The sequence below is a fragment of the Trachypithecus francoisi genome, unplaced genomic scaffold, assembly GCF_009764315.1.
Source record: "Trachypithecus francoisi isolate TF-2019V2 unplaced genomic scaffold, Tfra_2.0 Contig01451, whole genome shotgun sequence".
Lineage (NCBI taxonomy): Eukaryota > Metazoa > Chordata > Mammalia > Primates > Cercopithecidae > Trachypithecus > Trachypithecus francoisi.
In genome coordinates, this window is record NW_022681432.1 from 1058645 (window position 1) to 1074857 (window position 16213).

Genomic DNA, 16213 nt, shown 5'->3' on the forward strand with positions numbered 1-16213 from the left:
ATGGCCAACTGAAAATAATAACATATCTAGGAATAAATTTAACCAATGATATAAAAGATCTACTCAATGAAAATTATACAATTCTCATGAAATAAATTGAAGAGAAAAAATAAATGAAAAAGCATCCCATATTTATGGATTGGATGAATTAATATTGTTAAAATGACTATAATACCCAAAATGACCTACAAATTCAGTGCAATAGCAAAGACTTGGAATCAACCCAAATGTCCATCTGTGACAGACTGGATTAAGAAAATGTGGCACATATACACCATGGAATACTATGCAGCCATCAAAAGGATGAGTTTGCGTCCTTTGTAGGGACATGGATGCAGCTGGAAACCATCATTCTTAGCAAACTATCACAAGAAGAGAAAACCAAACACCGCATGTTCTCACTCATAGGTGGGAACTGAACAATGAGATCACTTGGACTCGGGAAGGGGAACATCACACACTGGGGCCTATCATGGGGAGGGGGGAGGAGGGAGGGATTGCATTGGGGAGTTATACATGATATAAACGTTATGCACATGTACCCTAGAACTTAAAGTATAATAAAAAATAAAAATAAAATAAAATAAAATAAAATAAAAAAAATAAAAAAAAAAAAATACCAATGACATCTTCACAAGTAAAAGCAACCATAAAATTTCCGTGGAACCACAAAAACCCTAAAGCCAATGCCTTCCTGAGCAAATAGAACAAAGCTAGAGGCAATACATTACCTAATTTCAAAATATTCTACAAAGCCATAGTAACCAAACAACATGGTACTGTCATTAAAAATAGACACATACACCAATGGAAGATAATAGAAAACCCAGAAATAAATCCACATATTTGCAACCATCTGATTTTCAACAAGGACACCAAGAACATACACTGAGAAAAGGGCACTGTCTTTCATTAAAACTGCTAGAAAAACTAGATAGCCATAAGCAAAAGATTGAAACTGCGCCCCTTTCTCTTAACATATACAAAAATGAACTCAAAATGGATTAAAAACCTGAATGTAAGGCCCAAGTCTATGAGAGTACTAGAAGAAAACATAGAGGAAATGCTTCAAGACATTGGTCTAGGCAAAGATTTTACAGATAAGACTTCAAAACCATAGGCAACAAATGTAGAAATAGACAAATAGGATTATGTGAGACTAAAAACCTTTTGCACAGCAAAGGAAACAACAGAGTGAAGAGACAACACAAAGAATGGGAGAAAATGTTTACAAACTCTTCATCTGAAATAAAATTAATATCCAGAATACCAAAGAATCTGAAACAACAGTAAAATAATAAAAATCTTATTCTACAATGGGTAAATGATCTAAATAGACATTTATTAAAGGAAGATCTGAAAATGACAAAGGAATAGTTGAAAAATGCTCAGTATCACTAATCACCAGGGAAATGCAAATCAAAACCACAGTGAGATATGATCTCATCCTAGTTGGAATGGTTATTTTCAAAAAGACAAAAAAAAAAAAAAAAATGATGCTGCTGAGGATGTGGGGTAAAGGGAACCCTTATACACTGTTGGTAGAAATGTAAATTAGTACATCCATTACAGGAAACAATATGCAGATTTCTCAAAAACTAAAAAATAGAACTACCATATTATCCATCAATCCCACTGTTGAATATATATCCAAAGAGCGGAAATCAGTATGTCCAAGAGATGTCTACATTGTCATGTTTATTGCAGCACTATTCCCAATAGCCATGTAATCAAACTAAGTGTTCATCAACAGATTAACAAAGTAAAGAAAATATGGAATATATACACAGTGGAATACTATTCAGCCATAAAAATGAAAACCTGCAATTTTTGGCAAAATAGATGTGCCTGGAGGATAATGTTAAGTGAAGTAAGCCAGGCACAGAAAGATAAATACCACGTTTTCACTCATATGTGGAAGCTAAATAAGTTGATCTCACAGAAGTAGAGAACAGAACAGTGGTGACTAGAAGCTGGGAAGAGTAGGGAATGAGGGTGATAGAGATAGGTTGTTTAACAAATAGGAAGTTACAATTAGGTAAAAGGAATAAACGGCGAGGTACGTATCAAGACGATGCCAGCCGCCACATACCGCCTCCTTACAGGCCAGGAGCAGCCCGTGTACCTGTGACCACCATGTCCCTCGCCTGCCACTGTGCCTTCGCCTCCATGGCCCCGGAGCCCCCTCCTGGGCCTGCCTTGGCTGGCCAGGACCCCAGCGGGTCTTGGTCCTGTATGATTCCCTAATATAAAAACAGTAAAAGCTTATGCAAGCGGCAAAGTCTCGGATCAGGGTCTACGAGACCGAGGAAGGTGAGCCCGGGGCTTGGCCCTCTCACCACCTTGTCCTTCCCGGAAGCCACTAGAAGCCGGTGCTGTGAAAATACTCTGTTTATTAAAGACCAGGCGGAGGAAAAAAAAAAAAAAAAAGGAATAAATTCTAGTTATCTAGAGCACTGTATGGTGACTATTTTTTTTTTTTCATTTTTAACGTTTATTTTAGGTTTGGAGGTACATGTGAAGGTTTGTTACATAGGTAAACACAAGTTACAGGAGTTTGTTGTACATATTATTTAATTGCCTAGGTATTAAACTCAGTACCATATAGTTATTTTTTCTGTTCCTCTCCCTCCTCCCACCCTTCCCCTTCAAGTAGACCCCATTGTCTGTTGTTTTCTTATTTGCGTTCATAAGTTCTTATTATTTAGCTCCCATTTATAAGTGAGAATATACAGTATTTGATTTTCTGTTCCTGTGTTAGTCTGCAAAGGATAATAGCCTCCAGCCCCATTCATGTTCCCACAAAAAGGCATAATCTTGTTCTCTTTTATGACTGCATAGCATTCCGTGGTGTATATGTGCCTTGTTTTCTTTATCTAATCTGTCACTGATAGGCATTTAAGTTGATTCCACTATTGTGAATAGTGCTGCAATGAACATTCGTGTGCATGTGTTTATGGTAGAATAATTTATATTTCTCTGGGTGTATACCCAGCAGTGGGATTGCTAGGTCAAATAGTAGTTTTGGTTTTAGCTCTTTGAGGAATTGTCATACTGCTTCCACAGTGGTTGAACTAATTTACACTCCCACCAAGATTGTATAAGTGATCTTTTTTCTCCAAAACCTCACCAGAATCTATCATTATTTGGCTTTTAATAGTAGCCATTCTGACTGGTGTTAGATGGTATCTCATTGTGGTTTTGATTTGCATTTCTGTAATAATCAGTGATATTGGGCATTTTTCATATGCTTGTTTGCTGCATGTATGTCTTCTTTTAAAAAGTGTCTGTTTACATCCTTTGCCCACTTTTTAATGGGGTTGTTTGCTTTTCTCTTATAAATTTAAGCTCCTTATAGATGCTGGATATTAGACCTTTGTCAGATGCACAGTTGGCAAATAATTTCTCCCATTCTGTAGATTGTCTGCTTATTCTGTTGATGGTTATTTTGCTGTGCCAAAGCTGGTAAGTTTAATCAGATCTCCAAAACAGCAATGGTGAAAAGATTCCCTATTCAATAAATGGTGCTGGAATAAATGACTAGACATATGCAGAATACTGAAGCTAGACCCCTTCCTTAAACCAAATACAAAATCAACTCAAAATGAATCAAAGACTTAAATGTAAAACCCAAAGCTATAAAAACCCTGGAAGACAACTAGGCAATACCATCCTGGACATAGGAAGGGCAAAGATTTCATGACAAAGACACAAGTAGCAATTGTAACAAAAGGAAAAGTTGACAAGTGGAGTGACTATGATTAACAATAATTTATTCTATATTTTCTAATAGCTAGAAAAGAGGATTTTGAATGTTCCCAACACAAATAAGTAATAAATGTTTGAGGCGATGTATATGCCAATTACCAGAATTTGATCATGACACATTGTATACAGCTATCAATAAATCACGCTTTATCTTATGGAAAATTATTATGTACCAAATAAAAGTAACTTAAAAACACAAGAATGACCAAAAATACATGAGAACAGTAATCCAGTACTCTTTCATTTTTAATTTTAATCATTATGATAATTTTGTAGTGGTATCTAGTTGTGACATACTCCTGATAACCATTGAAATCATATTCTTCTAATGTTTATTATCCATTTGGCTGTCTACTTTTGTGGAGTGCTTGCTGATACTTTTTGATTATTATTTTTTAAATTTGGATTGTTTGTCTATTTCTTATTGAGTTACGGGCATGGTTTGTGTGTTCTTGATTTTTTTTTTTTTTGCATTACATTGTTTACAACTATCTCCTCTCACTCTGTAATTTAGTTTAGATTTTTTTTTTAAACTCTTGTTGAACAATGCATTTTTACTAGTGGAGTCTAAACTATCTGTTTCTTTTATAGTTATCATTATTTTATCTTGTTTATAAAGTATTTATTTATTTCAAGATAATAAAGATATTCTCCTGTGATACTACGAGAATTTTTCATTGTTTTAACATTGCTGTGTATATATAGTAAACCTAAGATTGCTTTATTGTGTATTGTGTGATAGTCCAATATTCATGTTTTTAAACTACTTTATTTAAATAATATTGACATATATAAGGCTGTAGATATTTAACATATTCAACTTGATGTATTTAGAGATAACTATACACCTTTAAAACCACAACCACAATCAATGCAATAAATTCAACTACCACTTCCAAAAGTTTCCCCCATTTAATTTGTTTTTTTAAAATTTTTCCCCCTTTTGTGATAAGAGCACTCAATATAAGATCTACACTCTCAGCAATTTTTTATGAATACAATATATTTTTATTAATCATAGGCCCTATGTTGCATACTTGATCTTCAGAATTTTTTATTTTGTATAACTGTAACTTCGTCCCCTTTGACCAACTTTTCCTCATTTTCCTTCCCTGCTAGCCCCTGGAAACGACCATTCTACTCTCTGCTTCTCTGGGTTTCACGGTTTCATACACCACACATAGGTGAGATCATGCAGTACTTGTCTTTCTGTGTCTGACATATTTCATTTAGCAAAATGCTCTGCAGTTTCATCCATATTGTCACAAATGTCAATATTTCCTCCTTTTTTAAGGCCAAATTATACTCTGCTTTATATATCAACCACAGTTTCATTATCTATTCATCCATTAATGAATATCTAGGTGTTTTAATTATCTGGGCTATTGCAAATAATGGTGCAATGAACATGGGATTGCAGACATCTTTTTGTGATCCAGGTTTCAAATTTTTTTTTGGCATATATATGCCAAAGAGGAATTACAGCATCAAATGGCAACTCTATTTTTAATTTTTTATGTAATCACCCATATTGTTTTCCACAGAAGCTACATCAGTTTACATTCCCACCAACAGTGTAGATGGGTTCACTTTTCTCCACAGAGTTGTCAACATATTTATTTAAAATATGGTCCTCTATGCACCCTCTTTAGAGCCATCTTTAACATATATCAACTGTCCATATATGTGCTGTCTATTTCACAACTCCAGACTGTTCAAATGATTTATTTAACTGTCTTCACCTCAATCCCACACTCTCATCTTTACTGTAGCTATATAATGAGTCTTGATATCTGTTGGTTCATCCTTCACTTATATTATTTCTGGTTATCTATTTATGTGAATAGATTTGAAAATTATCTTGTTAATTTTCACAAAAACCTAATAGAATTTTGATGGGGATTGGATGAATATGACAGAGAAGTTTAGAAGAACTGACATCTTTAAAATATGTAGTCTTCTAATCTATGAATAGGCTATACTCCTCCATTTATTTTATTTTTAAAACTGTTGCTAGGGTATAAAATGCAATTGATTTTTGTATATTGACCCTGTGGCTAGCAGTCTCACTTAATACATCTGTTAATTCTAATAATCTTTTATGCAGATTTTTGAATACTTTAACATACTCAGCCATGTTGTCTGTGAATAATAACTGTATTATTTCTTTCTGTAATCCTTCTGTTCCAGATACCACCTTTTGTCGGAACTCAAGAGTCATGGCTGGCCCTCATTATACTGATGTTTTCTGACTGAGCTTCTCTACCCTAAATACAAGAGACCCTAATAGTTAGGGAGGAATATCATTGCCCCTATTCCACCTGAAGAAGTTACAGAAGATGGATCTTTGCCCCTCTGCAACCCTTAAGATTAAGGGTTCTTCTATAAAAGGGAGGAGGGAAATGTCAGAGGCATGTGAACCAGAGCAACTCCATCTTAAATAGGTGCTGGGTAAAATGGGGCTGAGACCTACTGGACTGCATTCCCAGGCAGTTGAGGCATTCCAAGTCACAGGATGAGATAGGAGGTCAGCACAAGATACAGGTCGTAAAGACCATGCTGATAAAAGCCAGCCAAAACCCACCTAAACCAAGATGGCCATGAGAGTGACCTCTAGTTGTCCTCACTGCTACACTCCCACCAGTGCCACAGTAGTTTGCAAATGCTATGGCAACACCAGGAAGTTTCTCTATATGGTCTAGAAAGGGAAGGCAGGAAAAATCTACCCCTTGTTTAGCATATCATCAAGAAATAACCATACAAATGGGCAAACAGCAGCCCTCGGGGCTGCTCTGTCTATGGAGTAGCCAGTCTTCTAGTCCTTTACTTTCCACATAAATTTGCTTTCATTTTTTACTCTATGGACTCACCCTAAATTCTTTCTTGTGTGAGCCAAAAGAACCCTCTCTTGGGGTCTGGCTCTGGACTCCTTTCCTGTAACTGTCTTCCAATCTATGAATAGGCTATACTCCTCCATTTGTTTCATCGTTTTAAACTGTTGCCAGTATATAAAATGCAATTGATTTTTGTATATTGACCTTGTGGCCAGCAGTCTCAATTCATCTATTAATTCTAATGATCTTTTATGCAGATTTATTCAGATTTTACATACTCAACCATGTCATCTGTGAATAATAACTATATTATTTATTTTGTCAATCCTTACTTTTCATTTCTCCTTCTCATATTATTACAAAGGTTAAAACATGAAGTACAATGTTTAATAGAAGAGTTTACAGTTTGCCTCTTTGCCTCATGCAAATGCCACAAAAAAATCAATATTTTATCATTAAAAATATTTAAGTTTATGGAGAAACTCTTTTAAACATTAATAAATTGCCATTGAAATTCTAGTTGCTAAGTATTTGGTTCATGAATGAGTGTTGAATTGCATCCCATAAATTTTCTGCATCTATTGAGATTCTCACATTTTTTCCTTACTCTTAACATAATGATTTACATTAATTCTCTGTTAAATCAACTTTTCATTTCCATTATAAACTTAACTTGATTATGATATATTGACCTTTTCATATATCATTTAATATGACTTGCTAATATATTTTGGATTTTGCTTCTGTGTTCCTAAAGGTTATTTGCATGTTCTTTTCTTTTCTTGTAATGTTTTTGTCAGATTTTGGCATCATACTTTAATTAGAAAGTAAGTCCTTCATTTTTTTCTATTCTCATAAAATGTTTAGGTTAATATTGGTGTCATTTTCTTTCCTCAGTGGTCTGTAATAATTCACTGGTGAAGTCTTCTAAGCCTGGAGTTTTGGTGGTAGAAAACTTCAAATTACAGAATTGATTTTTAATAGATATAAAACTATTCAGACATTCTGTGTGCTTGTGTCAGTCATGTACAGTATAATTTTCTAGATATTTATCCATTTTTGTGTGAATGTTTAAATGTATTCCCAATGTTGTTAATATTATCCTCTCATATTTTTAATGTCTGCATGATCAGTCATATTCCTAAAATTGTCATTTTTGTCTTTTTTATTTTGATAATTACTTTATTAATAAAGGTAATTATCAATTATTTTAAAGAAAAAACTTCTGCATTTTTAAACCCCTTAGTGTATGTTTTGTAGTTCAGTAGCTTCTGATCTTAATTTTTATTGTTAATAAAAAGTATAAAATCAAAATAACTCTTATTTTACTGGATTTTGGCTTAATTAACTGTTCTATTTTCCAAATTATTGAGATGACTATTTAGATTATTAAATTCCAATCTTTTTTCTTCTCTAATATATAAATTTAAGGCTATAGGTTTACTTCCAATCATGACTTTAGCTATAGCTCATCATTTTATATATTAAATTTTTATTAATTTCAAAATATTTTCTAATTTTGTTATGATATTTTGAAGCTATTTAAAATAATGCCTGCATATATATCTGGGTATAAGTCCTAAACAATGCAAAGAACTTAGAACACTTAATGCAATTTATACCCTCTTACTATTGATCTTTTTTTATTCATGTGTTTACTTCCCCTATTTCAAAATTCCTTTGTGTATGAGATTTTATTCATTTTATTCATTTCTGAAAGAAGTGACAGTATTTCATGGAGAGACATAGCAAGGTTCCAGACTGAAAACAATAGATGTTAAACAGTGATTAAGCATTTACTTTCAGAACAATGTATGGCCATTTTCCTATTACACTTCCACTCTCATTATCCCATATGCAAAAAATGTTAATGGCAGCATTGTTATTTGTGTCCAGAAAAAACTTGAGATGCCATCTCTAAAGAAAGAAAGTGCCTAATATTTTTGATTTCGTTGTGATACATCAGAAAATAAAAATACACACAGGAACAAAAAGGCAGATGTAAATCTCTTTCTCCACAACAGAAATAGAGAGGAGAAACAGATAGTAACTTTACCCAGGAAGGAAATAAGCCAAAAACTATCAACACTCAAAATCTCTCTGTCTCGCTCCCCATTTTTTTTTTCTTTTTTTCTTTTTTTTTTTTTTTTGCTATTCGAGGATGTTTACACCTATCCAACTGCCACCACATAACCACACATCCTAATGTAAAGCCTGCCTCTGAGAAAAAATATATAAAATATGATGCATATTGCATTTAAATATATATTAATGTATGAAGATTTCTTGAGATACAACTGATTATATAAATGACTTCAATAATATATCCCAAACTATTAGCACTGGTTTATTCTGTAAAGAAAAGTAGGAATTACTGAGAAGTAACACAAAACTTTTTTATTCTACTCTATTTCTTTGTTGCCCAAAACTTTTACAACTAAAATGAACTTAGTAGATCCATATTTTATTTGTGTAGATTAAAAACATAATAGCATGAGAACTTTTAAAAAATTCAGCAACTAGTATTTTGTAGCCATTGTGCTCAGTTCTGGATTAAATATCAGTGTCATATTTTTAGTTGATTGAAATAAAAAGAAAATCTGCCGTATTTTTTCCAACCGATTGAAGCTGATCATTCTTAAGCACAAATGAGGTGTTTCGTGTAATATACATGCTATGTTAACTCTTTCCCTTCAAGATGTTTGAGCAAAATTTTATGTGATCAGTCAGAAGGCTCCATTTGTTAAGGATTCCTTTGATTGCTCTAACAGAAACCCAACTTAAAGTAACTTAAACAAGTTGTGATTAGGTCACTGGAAGATCTTGTCTTAAGGATAACTAGAATTAGCACCTTAAACGGTTTTAGGAATCTCTCTTGCCTGAATGGAAGGGAGAATAATCTTAGGTAGCTTCTAGGCTAACCCCACGACTTTGTAAACACAGAGAAAAACAGTTTAAAAAATTCAGTAAATAAACATTCTCAAACTATTTGGGACTACAGATCCACTTCTGTTGGAGTAAGGGTAATTATTATCAGAACTAGAATTGATACTGGATGTAAAATAACATATACCCACTACATACTTCAGAATGAGTCAAAAAAGCTAGCAACAGAAATCTAGCCCAAACTTTAAAAAAATAAAGTGGAGTTATTAGCTAGAAACCAGTATAATTCACATAATCCAAAAAATGTATTAAAGCCACATGTCCAAAATTTGAACCTGATTCAAACCAGGGAATATAAGGCTTTCAGGATACATTCTCTCTCTTTTGTCTCTAATACTTTTCTACAATGCTTTACCTTTTTTTTTTTTTTTTTTTTTTTACAATGCTTTATATTTTTCCCACAGAGCAGCAGACATATCTGCTGCCAAGTCCAGGCTCTTGTTTTTGAAGCTTTGTGGCCAGACAAAAAAGAGGCCCTTTCTTTTCTTTTTATTTATAAGCTTTTTAATCAATCAGTTTATTTATTTTTCTATTAAATTTTGACATTTTAGCTGCATTGTCAAAACATTTCAGTAAATTACTGATATGATTTGGCTCTGTGTTCCCATGCAAATCTCACATTGAATTGAAATCCTCAGTGTTGGGGGAGGGAGCTGGTGGGAGGTGATCAGATAGTAGGGGTGAATTTTTCCCTTACTGTTCTCATGATAGTGACTGAGATTTTATAAGATCTGGTTGTTTAAAAGTGTGTAGCACTTCCCTCTTTGCTCTCTGTTCCTCTTGCTCCAGCCATATAGGACTTGCTGGCTTCCCTTTTGCCTTCCACCATGATTGTAAGTTTCCTGAGGCCTCCCCAGTCATGCTTCCTATACAGCCTGTAGAACTATGAACAATTAAGCTTCTTTTCTTTATAAATTATCTAGTCTCAGGCAGTTCTTTATAGCAACGTGAGAAGGGACTAATACAATTACACTTAACATTCTGACTTCTTTCATACCTTCATATTTTGAGTCAACCACTTTGGCTAATGTTTTTAGAAGGTCCTATAATTTCTATATTGAGTATCATGACTTCCTGGTGATTAGACAGGGTGAATTGGGTATGTGTAAACAAAAATCAGTAGATGTACACCACAGATATACCAGTAAGCTTTAAGTCTTAAAGTGTGCAATAAATCAATGTAAATATTTTATATATAAAAATAGTGTTAAGGAGATATGAAATAAGTTAAAGACTCTGGCAAAAAAAAAAAAAATTTAGCTATCTTTATTTCATAGATTATTGCCTGCATGTTGGAAATAAATATTTTGAGGTCAAAATTACAATTACATTTTGCATGTTCACTTCACTGTTATAATTTTGTGACTTTTGAGTAGAAGATGTTTATTTTGTTGCTTTAAGACTTATTTCCCTTTGTAAATACTTAAATTATATTTCATGCTTAATTATTGTTTTATGTCCACTTGCCAAAGCACTTTCCATGAGACTATATTTTTGGTTTTATAACTCAAACACTGGTAAAATACTGTCCTCTTGATCTAACTTTGTTTTATGGAACACTGCTACAATTGACCTATTCTCTGAAGTAAGAGCTACCAGTAATTCATTAATAGACTAGTTTTGGATTCATATTCACTCAACTAAGTTTCACATGGCTACCACTAAGTGGCAGTGTAGCAACATTCTTCTGTGTAGTATTGCTCTCACTTATTCCACTTGACATTTTGTTTCCTTTAAGAATGTCAACGTGTTTTATTCATTCTATTTTTTAAATGGATGGGACAATGGTACTTGTATTCTTAATTTCTGTTTTTAACTTTCAATTTTAGTTAAAATTTCTGTAATCATGCAACCTATGTAATATATCAAAGAGAAAGAAACTAGTAAATCTGGTTTGCCAACCTTTTTCCTCTAGCTGAGCATGACAATGGGATAGTTCATTTTAAACTGGCTTTGGTACTGTCTTAGAATCAAAGCCTAAGCTATTGCTCCCGTTAGTAGAACCCATATGTGTGGTAGCCAGAAGAAAATTTGCCTTCACTATTTTAGCCATCACACAATATTACCTCTGGAAAAGCTTGGTGGTACATTTCACTAAGTTGAATTTTCTGTATTAATAATTACCAGATATTATTTCTGATACACTCAGAGTGCCAGAAGACACCCTAAAGATTATCTTGTAGTCTAATCCTCTCATTTTAGGTAAGAGATTTGCTCCAAAAAATGTTCAGATTATTAGCTGTGTTCGCATTTCCAGTTTATGGCAAAATCAAGACTAGGGCTGAGATGCTTTCATTCTCAATCCAGATGTTTTTATGATTGTTATCTCCTTGAAACTTGGGTCATGATATATGATCCCAAATAACTTAAAACTAATAAATGTAGTCCACTATCTGAATTTGCACACATGGTCATGTATTGGTCATATAAACAAAAACTTCAGATTAACTTTCTTCCCACTGGGGTAATCAGTGTTGAGAAGGAATAGACAGAAATATCTAATTTGCCAAATTGAGTGTAATTTTTCTTAAGAGTCTATCATTATGTTCAAGCTTATCATTAGACTTCACAAAGACATATTTGTAAAGTGTTTAAATCTTCCAATTAATATAGATTAACCACAAATAAAGAGTACATATAGAATTGGTTTAAAATTGTATTCCTATTATAATAAAAACAATGTGCTCTCTTCAACACACAGTGGTTGGATACTCTCACTCTTACATGGTAGGGTAAGAGTGTTTGCATTAATTGTGTCACACTGCTGCAGCTCTCCTCTTGTCACAATTTAATCCCAGCAAACCATCTGTGGGTTTAGTTTTCAGTTTTGAGGTTTTAAACTCAGGAAAACAGCAATAGTTTTTTATTAACTAACAGTAAATCATAATAAAACCTAGATTGTTCCCCCGACCTGCATAAGTTGGTGGTGTGACTATAAGTTTAGTTTCTGGAACTCTATGGGAAAAAATTCAAAAAAGGGCTCTTTGCCCTTTGTTAATTGCAAGATAGAACTTCCAACAAAGTGATGAGGAATATGACTGTTTTTATGAATCACTGCAGAGTAGCAATAACAAAATGCCAAGAAGTAAAAAGTACTGCCTCAAAAAATTACAATTGTGTGTTTACTAAATAATAATTCTCACTGAAATTAATGTAGTCTACCAAAATTTGTCATATTGTTATTCATAATATTGAAAGATTTTGGCATGTTACCTAAAGATTTGCATTTAAAAAATTTTAAGAGCATACATAGCTGTCTGTACTCCACCACTGTTTATTTACCTTGAATACAATTTCTGTACTTTTTGAGATTCTTGTTGTCTTACTCAGACCCAAATTGTCAATATATAAAAGTTAAATTGCTTCCAAAAACTGATTGCAAACAGGTTCGGACCAAAAACAAATCAATCAAATAGAAATGAGTCTTAGATTACTAACAGTATATTATTCACTGAACATGATTCAAATTTTAAAAATGTTTCCTGCATTATATTTGCTAATGATTATGTTGTGATTAGTTGTGAACTAAGCAGTGTATGCTATGTCCAAAATGAACAAAGTGGAAAGCAGATGGGTGAAAAGGTTTGCAGATAAATAAGTCACTTTAGTCTGAGGTGGTCAAAGGTATCCTTCAAATGATTTAATCACCTACCCATCTCTTAGCAGTTTGACATCCTCCAAGTTCTAATACAACCCTATCTCCCCCTACTCTACCTGCCCTGTCCAGTACAGTAGTGGCTAGTCACAAGTGTCTATCCCAATTTAAACTGTATTAACTAAAATAAATATAATTACATATTAAATTCCTTAGTCACATTGGCCATATTTTAAGTGCTTAATACCAACATATGACTAATGACTCCTGTATAGCACAAGGCAGATTATAGAATATTTTTACTATTGAAGAAACTGCTACTCGATGGTGCTGTGAGTTTACCAGTTAGCTTAAACAATCTCACCTACATCATGTCTCATCTACCACTGATGATTACTCTCAAATCTCTCTCTATACCTCGATTTCCTCACATGCTAAATGAGAACAATAATAACTACCACATAGCCTCATTGTGAAGATAAAACAAAACAATACATTTCAATATTTTTTAAAGTACTGGACTCACAGTAGACCCCAATTATTTTTAATGAATGAGAAATGTCTTCATTGTTGTTAATAACAACACTCTTGAACTCCAGAACTGTATATTTAACAATCTACTAAATATCTACATTTGAATTTCATACAGGAACCTCAAACTCAATATAGCCAAAGCCTAACTATACAGAACAAGACTGTCTTATGCATAATCACCATTTGAATATCAGAAGACAACCATTATTTCTACCCTTGAATTACTCTATGTTACAATTACTTAGTCCCTTTAATATTTTTGCTGGTGTTTTCTAAACCCCTATCATTTTTAAATGCTCAGCTTAAATGTCACTTCTTTTGTGAAGTTATTCCTGTTTTTTTATGACATCTAGTAATTTGTTAATAACCAACAATTGCGTTCCACATTCTACTTAAAAAGTTTTGCCTTTTTGTTCATTTCCACTATTAGAACACAAGTTACCTGACCAAAAGTGCTGTTTCTTAGCATGACATTCTTAAATGATAGCACAGATACTATCACAGAGTAAGGACTAGCCAAACTTTCTTTGAATGAATATTTCACATATAAGAGGAGCTTTGAAGTGTGGGCTAAAAGATTAGTAGAGTTTAGATGGTGGAATAAAGGGCAAAAATGCCATTAGTGAAGCCATCAGGGTGAGCAAGTGTAAAGTGCTTTGCGGGGGAGGGAGTGAATAGGCCAATTTCATTGGAGAAGATGATTAATTTTGGAGTAAATTGTAAAATGAGTAAGAAAACATTTTCTGAGTTTGAAAGAGAGGTCTACATTATCCTATAAGCAGTGGGGAGTCACTGGTGAATTGGAACGGGGAAAGTAACATTATCAAAGCAAACTTTCAGCAAGATTAATCTGGAGATAATGGGATAGAATGGGTTGGGGGAGACACTACAGATGGTGAGATCAGTTAGAAGACTATTGCAGTGACCCATGCATGAGGTCATAACGTATTGGAATAAGATGAGTGTGATGAGAAAGGTGGGATGAGGGAGAAGTTGATGGAAAAATAAAAAAAAAAATCCAATATAATGAAAATTGAGATATCTAATGGGGAATATGGCTGTAAAATGAAAAAAAAATTTGATTTTAGAAATACTTTGATTGAAGTATCTGATGGTCAGAGCTATGAAGGAAATATCCCACATATTGTGCATATCCCAGACTAAAGCTTAAAAAAAATTTAGCCTGGAGAGATGGATTTGGGAATAGAAAACTTTGTATTACACATTATTAAAACCGTAAGAATATAGGAGATATTTAAAGGTTAGAGAACATAGGAAAATATGATCCTAGTACTGAATCTTGGGAAATGCCCGTATTTAGAATTTGGGCAATGGAAGATGAGGCAATGGAAACTGGGAAGCAACATCAGAGAGATAAGCACCGCTTTGTGCTATGCCTACTGCAGATGTTCCGTTCTCTTAAGGCAATGATTCTCATTCTAACGAAATTGGTGAAAATCTGATATTGTTGGTTTAATTTTTTTTTTTTTTTTTTTTTTTTTACGGATTCTCTGTTGCCCATGCTGGAGTGCAGTGGCACGATCTTGGCTCACTGCAAGCTCCGTCTCCTGGGTTCAGGACATTCTCCTGCCTCAGCCTCCCGAGTAGCTGGGACTACAGGTGTCTGCCATTGCTCCCGGCTACTTTTTGTATTTTTTAGTAGAAACGGGGTTTCACCATGGTCTGGATCTCTTGACCTCATGGTCCGCCCGTCTTGGCCTCCCAAAGTGCTGGGATTACAGGCGTGAGCCACCGCGCCCGGCCAGCTTAATTTTGTAACAATGCCACAACTCTCCACAAAACTAGTTATATTTTCTCTAGTAGGCAGATCAACTATATCTGCTCTGTATTCATTCTTATTTCCACTTCCCTATACTATTATCCATGCTATTATTATTTCTCCTGAAAATTTTTCTACGTTATTATGTTATTTTCTCTCAATACTTCAAATATATCACTCCACTTTCTTCTTGCTTGCATAGCTTCTGAGAAGTTAGGTGTAATTCTTCTCGTTTCCCTTTTTTTCCCCTCTGATTTCTTTCAATATTTTATTCTTTAGCTTTTACTTCTTGAAGTTTGAATATGATATGCCTAGGTAGAGCTCCCCATACCCCCATTCATTCTATTTAATGTTTCCTGAACTTTCTAGATCTGTGGTTGGATATCTAACATTAATTTTGGGAAATTCTCAGTTATTATTGCTTCAAATGTTGCTTCTCTTCCTTTCTTTCTTTTTCTTCTGATTTCTCACTTCACGAATAGTTCACCTTTTGTAGCTGTCCCACAGTTCTTGGATATTTTATTCTGTTTCTTTCATTCTGTTTTCTTTTTGCTTTTCAGTTTTGGAAGTTTCTATTAACATATTCTCAAGTTCACTGATTCTTTCCTCAGGTGTGTCTACTCTACTAATTAGCCCATCAAAGGCGTTCTTCATTTCTGTTACAGTGTTTTGATTTTTGGCATTTCTTTTTTATTTTTTCTTAGAATTTATGTTTCTGTGCTTACATTATCAGTTCTTTCATATTGTCTACTTTTT

At 33.7% G+C, this 16213-nt stretch overlaps 1 protein-coding gene across 1 annotated transcript in view; it reads right to left on the reverse strand.

The window, feature by feature from the left end:
• Window positions 1-2034: 2034 nt before the first annotated feature.
• The window catches only part of DACH2 (dachshund family transcription factor 2), an 811718-nt gene continuing 797539 nt past the window's right edge, over window positions 2035-16213 (reverse strand). Inside the window, 1 exon segment of the mRNA XM_033233153.1 lies at window positions 2035-2243. Coding sequence (XP_033089044.1) covers window positions 2035-2243 — 209 coding nt within the window.